The following is a 14,047-nucleotide window of genomic DNA, read 5'->3' on the forward strand; positions in this document are numbered from 1 at the left end:
ACAAGATTTAGCTGCAAACACCGAGTTTAGACATTCAGCTTTATCACGTGTGGAATCAGCAGTGCGGCCATTTGAGGTAAGGGAGGGGATGGAGGGGGAACATACACCAGAAACAGATTTGATTAAACGCCACCAGGATTTTGAGGAGGGAGAGAGGTTTGAGAGTTCAGACTTGAGATGAGAAAGATGTTGTTTTCTGGCTCTCCTGAGGGTAGATACACACTTGTTCCGAGCTTTGTGGAAAGAACTGAGATTGCCCTCAGTTGGGTTTGCTTTCCATGAGGCAAAGGCAAGTTGTTTCAGGACAACTGCCTCGCCACAAGCTTCAGTAAACCAAGGGCGGGAGGAAGGGTAAGACAACTGAACACGAGAGGGGATAAATCTGTGCATGAGGGAGAGCAAGTTTCTATGAAAGAATTCCCAGGATGAGTTGATGTTTGAGAAAGTAGTGATAGGAGACCAGTCTGTAAGTTTGATGGCTGCTCGGAGACCCTGCCAGTCGGCTTGAGTGAAATGCCAGACTCGACGGCGGTGAGGTGGTTCTCTGATAACAGCCAGAGAGATGTCCACTTTAACAAGGACGTGGTCAGAAGAACCAATTGGAGCAAAGGAAGAGCAGCAGATATTGTCAGGGAAATTTGTCAAAATCAGATCCAGAAGAGATGGAGTACCATTGGTTGAGATCCGGGTCGGGAAGTTGACTGATTGAGTCAGTCCCAATGAGTCGCAGAAAGCTTTTGCTGATGTCCCATGGCAGGTGAGAGAGGTACCCACACCTAGCCAACTGGCGTGATGACAATTGAAGTCGCCACATAAGAGGAAGAGAGAGTTTGGATGAGAAGATAGAAGATGGTCCATGTTTTCGGAGAGTGAGGTGTAGATGGAGTCATCACTGTTCGGTGGACGGTACAGTACACATATAAACATGAGGTGGGAGTGGAGGGGAAGCCGAAGCCAGAGGTATTCCTGGGGGTGTGGGGGAGTGAGAGCAGTGCAGGGAGAGTGAGGAATAGAGTCTTTGATGAAGAGAGCAACACCTCCACCAGGACGAGACTCAGGTCTGTCATACCGTAAGAGGGAGTAACCAGGGAGAGATACTTGGGAGTCAGACACGTCTTGGGAGAGGAAAGTTTCTGTTAGGCAGATAATGTCTGGTTTGTCAGTGGCAACCTGTATGGAAAGATCTGAAAGGTTTGAGTGAAGGCCCCGGATATTTGAGGTCCACACTTTTAATGAAGAGGTAGGGGAGGAGTCTCTGGGTGCATGAGGTGGAGGGGCGGGGGAGGGTAGGACGAGGGAAGAGGGGGGAGGTAAGGAGGGTTGCTGAAGGAGTGTGGGGTATTGCAGAATAGCGAGGGGAGGGGGCCGAATGAGGAGGAGAAAAGGCTCTGTGGTGCTGGGAGAGAGGGGGGACAAGAGACAAGGAAGATGGCAGTTGAGGATTTGAGGAGGTGGAGTGAAGAGATGGAGGTGAGAGGGCAGTGGAGGGAGGCAGGTTGGTGGATGAGAGGGGGGCAACTTAGAGAAGGAAGAGTGAGGGGGATGAAAGGTGGGAGAAAGGTGAGGGGGAATTTTTGAAAGAGGTGAGAGGGAGGCTTGGAGGGAGAAGAGTGGGATGGTTGCTTTGAGAGTGAGAGTGAGGGGTGAGGGGGTGAGTTGGCACTGAAGTTGGAAAAAAGAATGGTTGATGGAAAGCGAGCATCCATGGCAAACTGTGGTTTTTAAAAGTTTTAGGTCAGAGATGCGATTTAACACAATTCTTGATGGATGCAATGAAGGCGAATTCAGAGCATGGAGAGAAGAAGCGCTGTAATAGTTGGATTTTTTAGGCAAGGAATGAAGGAGAGGTCGAAATGAGAGCAGTCTGTTAAAATAGCAGAAGAGTAGTGCATTGTGAAACAGTAAAGAGTACCACATGTGTGAGAGAGGAAGATGAAGCATTATAAGATCGTTTTTGTTGTAATATTAATGTATGAGAGAGTTCAACAGATTAGGTCATGGAAGTGTAAAAAAAAAAAAATAAAAAAAATAAAAAAATAAAAAAATAAAAAAAAAATCGAGGAAGACGAGGAGGAAGTTAAGAGGAAGAAGAAGTAGCAGAATCGGGAGAAGGTGAGCGTGTTGTTGTTGTTGTTGTTGGGTATATTTTTTTTATTTTATTTTATTTTTTTTTTTTGAGATAAGAAAGAGATTAGTTGGGAGAATGGGGGATGTTTGGAAAGTGGGGAGGATGAAAATTGAAGGTAATGGGGAGGATAGAAATTGAAGGTTATGGGGAGAAAAAACAAACAAACAAACAAAAAAAAACGATCGAACACCGAGTGGAACCGGTAGGCCTCAAGCCTAGGACTAGGCCTCAAACACCAGGTAAGAACGTCGACATAAATACTCACAAAATAGCACGATTTTTGAAACAAAACCGAACTAGGAACACACATTAACATGTAGGTGAGAAAATTAAACAGTTAAAACGGGACAAATAACAACCGGAACTTAACTTTGAGAAAGTCAGCAGGGAGCCCCGAAGGAGACCTCTTGCAGCTCAAAACCGGAACCGGAAGTAACTTGTCACTTCTTTGATGTACTAGTTTGTTATCAAGGGTGAGAAGAATTTTGTTGTGACACAGTGTCACCTTATTGTTATTCAGACCACGTGAATGCCTAAGTACATGACATTTCATTTAGAAATAAATGATTGGTAGCCATTGTCAAAGCAAACTGGATCACCCGTTACTTGCACAGAATCTGGACAAGGAGCTACAAGGTCACCAGCAGTGGGTGGATGATGTCTGTGAACGCGGTGAACACCTTGTGGTGCATGGCACACCAGATGGCGAGGCTGTCTCCTCACGGCTCAGTGATTTGCGTGAACTTTGGGCAAAGCTTAAAACTGAGGTGGCATCACGGGCGGCCCGGCTTGAACAGTCCCTGCAGGCACACCAGTACTACTCAGATGCAACAGAAGCTGAGTCGTGGCTGAGTGAGCAGGAGTTGTACATGATGGGAGAGGACAAAGCAAAGGTGATTACAATCAGAACATACAGTACATGCATATTACAACATCTTCACAATCACCTGACATAATCTTCAGTATGTTTTATGGAAGCACATTTTGCAGAGTTATTAAATAATAAAGGCATAATGAGTGAAGTTTGTTTCTAGCAACTGTCATTGTATAGCAGTTGTGAAAACCTCAGATAGCAATTGTGAAAATAACGTGTCCCTTTTGTCTCCATATTCATTGTTTTGCTTCTTTCATCCCACACATTTTAGTTCTATCACCTCAACGTTATCCTATTTCCCCTCCTCGCTTCAAAAAAAATAAAAACAAACAAAAAAAAGTTTACTTTTCCACATGACAACTATCTCATTCTGCTTGAATTCATTTCCGTCTTTACTTCATTCTTTCCCTCTCCCCTCCTCTTTTTCTCAATAACCCCAAAGTGAATTTTCATTGAAAATAAACATTTCTAACTTTTTCCTTAAAAAGCATTTAAAAATGTTTTTAAATGTTTAACTAATTTCTCCATCAGGAGTACCTCACGTGGTCTTCTTCACCACAATTTATTCCTCTTTTTCTTCTTCTTCACAAATATTATTTTCCAAAATTGACCTCAATGTTTCCCCCTCACCCCATCCACTCAAACCTTCCCCCCTCACCCCACCCCTGCAAAGCCTCCCCTCGCCCTGTTCTAGCAAAGCCTCCAACCACCCCCCCCTCCCGTACATGCACCCTCCCAATGCTTCCTCCACTGTCCATAACTCTGTGGACCTCAAACATCCAAGGTCTTTGCTCCAATCTGACAGATATCTCAATCCAGGCCACTGCCGATAAACTGGACATCATCTGTTTAGCAGAATCCTTCCTCCCACAGGACAATCCTGACTCCTTCGTGTCTCTCCTTGGCTATTGTCTCCTCCAATGGTGGCAGAGTTGCACTTTACAGAATAATTAAATTATTCACTGCCCTTGTACTGATCTAACACCTCCCAACCCTCAAGAGTACCTTTGGCTGCTATTTCCCCTCTGCTCCCACCTCTTGTTTGTCTGTGTGTTGTGCCGTTCTCCAAACAGTGATGACTCCGTCTGTACATCTCTCTCAGACAACATGGACAAATTTTAACCACTCATCCAAATACTCTCTTCCTCATATGTGGCAATTTTAATTGTCACCATGCAACTTGGCTGGGTGTTGGTTTTCTCACCAGCCATGGCATTTCAACAAAGGACTTCTGTGGCTCCATGGGACTGACTCGATCTGTGAACTTTCTAACAGGGATTTCTCCCAATGGCAAATCTTCCCTTCTGGATTTGGTGATAACTTTCCTGCAAATGTATTCTGCTCTTTCTCTGCTCTAATTGGTTAATCTGATCATATGCTTGTGAGAGTCAACATCTCTTTGGCAATTCTCAGAGAGCTGCCTCAGCGCCAGCGACTCTGGTAGTTTACTCAGGCAGATTGGTAGGGACTGCAAGCAGTCATCTGTCTTCAGGACTGCTCTCCCATATCTACCAGTACTGACCCTGATATTAATTCAGCCTGGGAATTCTTCCACAGAAACCTGCTCTATGTTATGCACAGATCCATCCAATCTTGTGATAATTTATCCTACCCTTCTTCCCGCACAAAGTACTCTGAATCCTGTGGTGAAGCAGTTGTTCTGAACCAACTTTCCTTCTCTTCCTGGAAAGCAAACCCGACTGAAGGCAATATCAGGTCATTCCACAAAGCTCACAACAAATGTGTGTTTACGATCATGAGAGCCAGAAAATAACATCTGTCCAATCTCAAAATTGAACTTTGAAACTTGTCTCCCTATAAAACATGGTGGCACCTTGTTAAGTCTGTCTCTGGGGTACGTTCCTCCTCCATCCCTTCCCTCTTCAAATGGCACTACAGCCGACTCCACTCGTGAGATAGCCGAATTAATCAATTCGGTGTTTGCTTGATAATCTGTGTCCCCAACCAAGCTTTCTGTACCTACTCGACACAGTTGCACTCAACTACTCCTGGACTCCATGTCTTTTGCACTTGAGAAGTTGGAGTGGTTTCTAGCAGCACGATCGACTCTGATTCTGCAACTGGACCAGATGGCATGAACTCACATGTTCTAAAAATCTAGTCTGCTGCTCTTGCATATCCTTTTCCTGCTCTTTTCACCATGTACAGTGTCTTCTGAAAGTATTTACACTCCTTGACTTTTGTCACATTTTGTTTTGTTGTGTTACAGCCTGAATTTAAAATGGATTCAATTCAAAATTTTTGTTACCGATCGACACAAAATACCCCATAATGACAAAGTAAAAACGTGTTTTTAGAAATAGTCACAAATGAAATAAAAATGAAAAGCTGTAATGTCTTGCTTCAATAAGTATTCAACCCCTTTGCAATGCCACACCAAATCGAGCTCAGGTACATCCAATTTCCTTTGATCATCATTGAGATGTCTTTATAAGTCGATTGGAATCCACATTTGGCCAATTCAATTGATTGTACATGATTTAGAAAGAAACACACCTTTTTATATCAGCTGTCACAGTTGACAGAGCATGTCAGAGCAGAAACTCCACCATGAAGTCCAAGGAACTGTCCGTAGAACTCCGAGATATAATTGTGAGGAGGCATAGATCTGGGGATGGGTAGAAGCCAATTTCTCGAGTGTTGAAAGTTCCCAAAAGCACAGTGAGCTCTATCATTAGGAAATGGAAAGAATATGGAACTACCTAGACTCTTCCTGGAGCTAGCCGTCCGATCAAACTGAGAAACGTCCGAAAAACCGGACAAGAAGGACCTTCATCAGGGAGGTGACCAAGAACTCAATGATCACTCTGACAGAACTACAGAGTTCTTTGGCTGAGATGGGAGAACCTTCCAGAAGGACAGCAGTCTCTGTAGCACTTCACAAATCTAGGCTTTATTGGAGAGTAGCTACATGGGAGCAACTCCTGAGATAAAGGCACATGACAGCATGCCTGGAGTTTGCAAAAAGGCACGTGAAAGACTCTGAGAGCACGAGGTAAAAGATTCTATGCTCTGATGAGACAAAAATTGAACTATTTGGCCTGAATGCAAAGCGCTACGTCTGGCAGAACCTGAGCACAGCTCATCACCCATCTAACACCATTCCTACCGTGACACATGGTGGTGGCCGCATCATGCTATCTGCGGCAGTGATTGGGAGATTTCTAAGGGTAGAGGGAACAATGAATGGAGCCAAATATAGGCAAATCCTTGAGAACCTGCTACAGAGTGCAGAAGACCATAGACTGTGGTGAATATTTGCATCCCAACAGGACAATGACCCCAAGCATCCAGCCAAAGCAACACTGGAATGGCTTTAGAACAAGAACTCAAAATTCCTTGAGTGGCCCAGCCAGAGCCCAGACTTGAATACCATTTAGAATCTGTGGAAAGACTTGAAGATTGCTGTTCATGGATGCTCCCCATACAACTTGACACAGCTTGAGCAAATCTGCAAGGAAGATTGGGGGAAACTCCCCAAATCCAGATGTGTACAGCTTATACAGACAGACCCAAGAAGACTCGAAGCTGTAATGTCTGCCAAAGGCACTTCTACAGAGTATTGATTGAGGGAGTTGAATACTTATTGACGCAAGCCATTTCAGCTTTTCATTTTTAAATAATTTGTAAAGATTTCGAAAAACAATTTTTCACTTTGTCATTATGGGGCATTTTATGTAGATCGGTGACAAAGAATTTAAATTTAATCCATTTTAAATTCAGGCTGTAAAGGCCCTGTCACACCTTGACGATTTAGCCAGCATATGCCTGACGTATGCAAAATTTGGCTAAAACGCTGGCACACGTCGAATACGTTATGGGTAAGTTTGTATACGTTAAGAGCACACTGGCATACGTCATAGTACGCTGGCTTTTTTTCGTAGTACGCTGGCATACGTCGTAGTACGCCGAGGTGTTAGACAAATTTTCCATGCTTGAAATTTTTCGACGTATGCCAGCGTATGACTCACATGTTCCGCATAACGCTGGCCATAAGTTGTAGGCACGTTACGCGATCGTTGACACACGTCAACACACGTTACTTGTAAGTTACTCATAAGTCGAAACACGTCAAGGTAATGGTTAGCGTCAGTGTTCCAGACTCCCTGTTTTGTTTTGTTTTTTTCTTCGGTATTACGGTGATGTTGACACTTCGATTTTTAGTGCTGTTATAATATAATATAATTAATAGGCTGCCGCTCAACGATTTAAATCATAACCACACTAGAAATCGAAGTGTCAACATCACCGTCATACCGAAGAAAAAAAAAAAACAGGGAGTCTGGAACACTGACGCTAACCATTACCTCGTCGTGCTTCAACTTATGAGTAACGTACAAGTAACGTGTGTCGACGTGTGTCAACGATTGCGTAGCGTGCCTACAACTTATGGCCAGCGTATGCAGAACGTGTGTCATATGCCGAGTAAGTCGAGAAATTTTCAACATGCTGAAAATTTCTCAACGTACTCGGCGTATGACGACGTATGCCAGCGTACTACGACGTATGCCAGCGTGCTCTTAATGTATACAAAACTTATCCATAACGTATTCGACGTGTGCCAGCTGGGTTCGGCAAATTTTTCATACGTCGGCATACGCTGGCTAAAACGTCAAGGTGTGACAGCGGCTTGACACTTCGATGTCTAGTGCGGTTATGATTTGAATCGTTGAGCCGCAGCCTATGAATAGCCTACGCCACGTGATCGTCGGCGATATGCTGCCGCGCTATGCATAAGTTACACTATCGTTGGGCATAGGTTGTGAACGCCGACAACACGCTCAGCATTCGTTGGTATAAGTTATCTATATGTGATTGAAACGTTCTGTGTACGTTACTAAGACGTTATACATACGTCCAACACGTTATTATACGCCCAAAACTTAAAAAAACATCAATAGTTCAGTGTACACCAGCGTTTTACATACATTTTGAGACCTTGCCATACGCTGGCTAAAACGTCAAGGTGTGACAGCCCCTTAACACAATAAAATGTGATAAAAGGTGAGGGGAGTAAATACTTTCTGAAGGCACTGTAATTTTCCCTTGGTCATCTTCCATCTGCCTGGAAATCAGCCAACATCACTGCATCACATAAAAAGGTGCAACCAGAGAGCTCATAGAACACTTCACCCTCCGCAAGGTTTAGAAAAAGGACATTAGAATAGGCTTTTTTCAACTCTTGCTTTGCATTTCTGAGCACTATCTATGATCGTTTTGTTTGTGAACTTTGCATAATAGTCGTGACGGTAACCATATGAAGCCGATGAGTCAAACAGAACAGTCCAGAGCTGACGATGCTTTTTTGGTGAAATGTGTTTTTCATCGCTATCGTAGTTTATCCATGCATTTGTGCAATTACAAACCCTCTGCAAACTCCTCCTGGAGAAAATGATGATTTTGGAACAATCTTTGAGAAAATGATGTACTAAAAAAACTGCCATGCACCACAATATTTGTCAGAATGCAGAATCTCACAGTTATACTGCCCTTAGGGCATGAGACAACACGAATGCTGATTTTCATAGGTTTTCTCAAAGTTAGTCTGCCCTCAGTGTATGAAACAACATGAATGCTGATTTTCATAGGTTTTCTCATAGTTAATCTGCCCTCAGGGCATGAGACAACACGAATGCTGATTTTCATAGGTTTTCTCAAAGTGAGTCTGCCCTTGGGGCATGAAACATCATGAGTGCTTATTGTCATAGGTTTTCTCATAGTTAATCTGCCCTCAGGGCATGAGACAACATGAGTGCTGATTTTCTGAGGTTTTCTCAAAGTTAGTCTGCCCTCAGGGCATGAGACAACATGAGTGCTGATTTTCATAGGTTTTCTCGTAGTTAATCTACCCTTAGGGTATGAGACAACATGAATGCCGGTTTTCATAGGTTTTCTCATTTTTAATCTGCCCTCAGGGCATTCTTTTTTTGTTTTTACAAGTACAAATAAAGACGGGGTTTTTGGAATTTCCAAAAAGGCAATTTGTGTACTGCTGTATTCAAGTGTATAAATAAATTTAAATAAAATAAAGACTTTCAAGGTTGTAGAAAACAAGCGAATACTTCGATATCGTGTGGCTGGGGGCAGTAAAAGTCGAGGTTAAGAATGATGAAACAATTTTGCAGTTATAAAATTTAAATGTAGACACGGTGAATTAGCATGCATGATGGGAAGAGTTGTGACGTTGGACAAATTTCTATTTATAGCCCTCGGATCAGACAAAGGGATGTACAGGGCCATAAGTGTGACAGAAGACATAGGACAGAATAGCCAAATATATAACAGCGCGATGTCGCCTGCCAAAGGGTGGAGGAGCTCCATGTGAGCCAATGGCCAACCATATCTGATTTTGAAGTTTACTGCCATTGATGCATTGTCTTCCATACCACCTTATTTAACACATTACATTAGTTTCTGCCTATTGTTTGTTTCCTTTTTGACATCGTTAAAAGCAGTAAGTTTTCTGTTTGGAATGATTTTCAATTTTGTTTGACTGCCAGACAGGCAAACAGACAAAAACAATTTTCAGAGCCAAAGTACTGCTGAACGGCAGGTTTGTTTTCCGATTCATATTCCGATTTGTATTCAAAATATAACATTCAATTGAAATTAAGTTATTCCAAGATCATAAACTGATGTTTTTCGACAGACAGACAGACAGACAGACAGACAAAGAGACAGAAGTGAACCAAATGCTTAACCCAGCTTTTCTCTTCATGCACGTGGGCTAAAAACGTTCCCCTTCACGACAGACCAATTAGCTTACTTCCAATCATCAGCAAGGTCATGGAATCCATCATCGTAGTTTATATGAAATCTTTCCTTTTCTCCAACGGCCTCATATCAGATCACAAATTCAGATTCAGACCAGGTCACTTCACCTTGGAAATGCTGCTCCAACTCTCCCAACAATGGATGGAGGCCTTCAATGCCAGACATAAGATCAGGGCAGTCTCTCGAGGCATATAATATATATATATATATATATATATATATATATATATATATATATATATATATATATATATCCCCCTCCCTCTCCCTCTCCTCCCTCTCCCTCTCTCTCTCCGAAAGAACCGGTTGGCAAAATCTCGCTTGCGCATCTATTTTCTTAACAACCTTCTTCAGGAAGATTAGCCATTCAAACTCCTAGGTCTTACTGTCAGCCGTGATCTTTCTTGGGCAAACCACATTTCAAAGTTGGCCTACAAAATAAGTTGCCGACAGGAAGCAGATCCTTCTTTAGCTCACTTGAACTCCTATCCACCTACAAGACCTCCATTTGTAGCTGGATGGAGTGATGCTCTCCCCTCTGGGCTTATGCTCCTGCCTCACACCTTGCTCAGCTAGATGCCATGGAAACAAAGACCTACAAGATTATTGGAATCTCCCCTGATGAAGCTGAGTCTATGGGCCTATCACTTTACCACTGCAGATAGGTCTGTGGTCTCTCTGTCCTCTACCACCTACATACTGGTCTTGCACCCTCTGGTCTTTCCAAGCTTCCCACCACCCCCCCCCAGGTTTCTACAGGGCACACGTTGTCCACCATAAACCACATTCTGGTGAAACTCCCAAAATCCAGAATCACTGCTCACTTCCACTCATTAGTTCCTCTCTGTTCTCTTGCCTGTGGAACCAACTTCTCTTTAATCTCATCCTTCCCTCCTAGTCTTCATGACAACTATTCGCCACTCTCTCAGAGCATCCCCCACCCAAAACCATCATCGTTTCTACCCACATTAACCTCCACCAAGTCACCCAGGTTAGGTTAGCACCGAAGCAGCACGTCATTTTGTCCACTTTCCATTGGGACTCCAGGGACCTCCGTCTGGCCATCCCCCAGGCAGATTCCTGATCCATCCCCATTTCCTTGAGATGCCGATCAACCTGCTGCAACCACGAGGCACCGGTCGTCCCATTGGCCTTCTCCACTCATGAGGCTCCCTCGCCAAGAGAATCTTGACCCTAGGAGACCGCCATCTGTTGGACGACACCTCAGTACCACCCCGACACGCACCACCGCAATCCAACCCGGGAAGGTTTCCCCATGGTTTTTCTCCTATCATCAAAGAGTGGGGATCCCGAGGGCTTTGCCCCAACCCCGTCATCTGGTTAGCTGCCCTGCAAAGGTCAGCTGCACAGCAGATACTTCCACGGAGTGGGTTTTGAGTTTTCTTTGCGTTTTTATTGCGCTTTGGGAGTGAAGCAAATCCTGCCACCAACCTCCGAGGAAAGGTTACCCACTGCATAACGACGTCCGCAGACACAGTTGAGCACCAGATATGATTGGCCATTGGCTCACATGGAGCTCCTCCGCCCTTTGGCAGGTTTTGTTTTTAGTCCTGCTGAGTGTCCACATCCATGCAACCTCCTCACCAGGAAACCTGGTCGGGGAGATGGTTTAGTCTCAGGCAAACCAATCATGAAACAGGTTAGTATAGGTTTACATGCCACCTGTAGCAAGTCACAGATCTGATCTAGCCCACCTACTTCCAAATTTCCAGTTTTTCCTTCTTGAGAGTTTGCTTCTGTGTCCATCTTGTCCACCCCATGCGTCCTCCCCTACCCCTCATTCCTCCCCACACCCATCATTTGTGCACAAGTTCTTTCTATTTTATCCTTCAACCCTGCTGTTAGTGCTTCCTCCCCTCTCCCTACTGTTCCTTTTGTTCTCTTGCATCCTGATCCATTCAGTGTTCTTGCTCTTCCATGAACCTTGACTTTGTGCCCAAAAACAAACAAACTGCAAAGATACATGTTAATTCTCAAATGGCCCACACATATTCACCATGTGTGTGGTGTTGTTTTGTTCTTGTTCTACTTTTTGTTGTTGAAGTTAAATTCCCTCAATCAAAGTTATGTAGCAGGGCCTTTCATTGAATATTATCGATGGTCAAAACTTTAACAATCCAGATACCTTTAACGAACTAAAATCGTTATATTCGAACAAGTTAACACTCATTTACATTAAAACAAAAATCACGCATGTGCTTATTTTTCCTTTTTTTTGTATACAAAGTCGAGGATTGTGGAAGAGCAAGAATATAGCACAGATCAGGATGATACAGAACAAATGGAACAGCATAAAGAGAGTGGGGAAACACACCAACAGCAAGATTGAGTGACAAAAGTCGAGGGAGAGTTGGACAAAATATGGGATGTCAGATGTGAGGATGTGTGTGCCTTCCCAGATCACCTACTCTTCTTCACATCTCTCAATATTCAGGGTAGCATACAGTAGTTCAAAATGATTCCTTATCTTCCAACATTTTCAGATCTTGGTGGATATATAAGGAATGTTTAACAGGACCAGTTTGTTTAACAAACCCATTCTTGTTCACACAGAAGGAATCATTTGTTCCCATCAGTGTATTGACATGTGCAGGAACATGCATGTGTTCTCCCGTTCGTGTATTGGCTTGTGCATTCACAGCATTTTTGCTTCCTGTGGTGAATTGGAGCAGAAAACATGTTATTGTTTTTCCATATCCCTTTGTGTTAACAAAGACAGCGAGAACAGAACTCGGTAGAGCGCATACCTCCGCTAGGCTGAACAGTTTACGTTTTGTATCCCACTGATGGGCCGGATCTGGATCCGGACCTGAACCAAAATCAAATTGGGCTGTTCCTGTCACCGAACCAACTCATCCACTTAGTTCTGCCATAGCTCATGCACAACTTTTTGAAATATCATGCTAAATATCGTTTTTGGCCCCATCTCTCAATGGTGAAGAATCACTTTAAAATTTAAAAATTCTCATATCCGGATCAAAATTCGGATCTTCATCAAAATCGAATCAATTCGTCCTTGTTGCACACCCAACCTATCCACCAAGTTTTGTCCAAATCCGTCCACAAGGTTTTGAGATATCCTGCTCATAGACACAAACAGACAGACAGGGGGTGGAAACATAACCTCTGTCCACCTTTAGTGGCAGAGGTAATAACTTTAACAATTCCATTAACATGGCATTGGGAAATGGCCAAATTGTACAAGCATTTGCAATGTGAAAGCGACTTTTATTATCAACAAATGGTTACATTTGATGATGTCTATGATATCAGTAAATAATAACAACAAAAAAATCCCTCTGGCTGTCTCCCCTCTGTCGAAAAACATTGGGAAAGTGATTTGTCTGTGAGTCAGCTTTTGGAAAATTAATTCACACACCAATTCCAAAAAGCAGCTTTCATACATTAAGATGTTTGTAAAATGAACATGGAATTAACAATTAAAGCATGAAAATGAAATAAAGCATGCTTCAACCAACCAACACATAGTTTTATCCTGATGGCAAGATTTTTTTTTGGCCTTGTTATTTTAAAAATGCATCACTTTACTATTTATTATCACGATGGCAGGATGAACAAAGTGCAGCTGCTCTTTTGAAGAAGCATCAAAGCCAAGAACAGGCTGTAGAGGACTATGCAGAGGCTGTCCATCAGCTCTCCGAGACAAGTCGTCAATTACTAAATGAAGGTCATTCTGAGAGGTAATACAATGACTCGCTCCCACCACCACCAACACCATCATCACCACCACCACCACCACCACCACCACTTCAATACCCATCATTTCCGTTCAATGCTTTCATGTAGTTTTTCTGTGATTCTGTGGACTATTTCAAGATATGCATGAGGTCTCTATTCGTTTTTCAGCAAGTGTGGACATACCCAATATCCTGTATTTAATGGCAGTACTTGATATTAAACTGTAATGCAGCTATGTTGTGCACTCAACACAAATATGCAAATCAATCCAAATACAAATTTGTAAACATTGTGCGAGACTTTTGCCTTGGTTCTGTCATTCAACAGTGAGCGTATCAGCCTGCGACAGTCCCAAGTGGACCGGCTGTATGCGGGCCTCAAAGATCTCGCAGAGGAACGCCGTGGACGACTTGAAGAATGTCAACGGCTGTTTCAGCTGAACCATGAAGTCGATGACCTGGAACAGTGGATTGCTGAGCGGGAGGTTGTCGCTGGCTCACATGAGCTTGGTCAGGACTACGAGCATGTGA

At 43.3% G+C, this 14,047-nt stretch overlaps 1 protein-coding gene across 2 annotated transcripts in view; it reads left to right on the forward strand.

Moving 5' to 3' along the window:
- Nucleotides 1-14,047, forward strand: part of LOC147020275 (spectrin beta chain, non-erythrocytic 1-like) — a 264,618-nt gene that overhangs the window by 195,871 nt on the left and 54,700 nt on the right. For both annotated transcript variants that reach the window (XM_085895518.1, XM_085895519.1), the window contains 3 exons: nt 2,743-3,021; nt 13,389-13,519; nt 13,845-14,047. The exon at nt 13,845-14,047 is cut by the window's right edge and continues 2 nt beyond it. In XM_085895518.1, coding sequence (XP_085751644.1) covers nt 2,743-3,021; nt 13,389-13,519; nt 13,845-14,047 — 613 coding nt within the window. The remainder of the gene's footprint in view (nt 1-2,742; nt 3,022-13,388; nt 13,520-13,844) is intronic.

Source organism: Eptatretus burgeri, chromosome 9 (genome assembly GCF_056783735.1).
Source record: "Eptatretus burgeri isolate ZD-2024b chromosome 9, Ebu_testis_v1, whole genome shotgun sequence".
Lineage (NCBI taxonomy): Eukaryota > Metazoa > Chordata > Myxini > Myxiniformes > Myxinidae > Eptatretus > Eptatretus burgeri.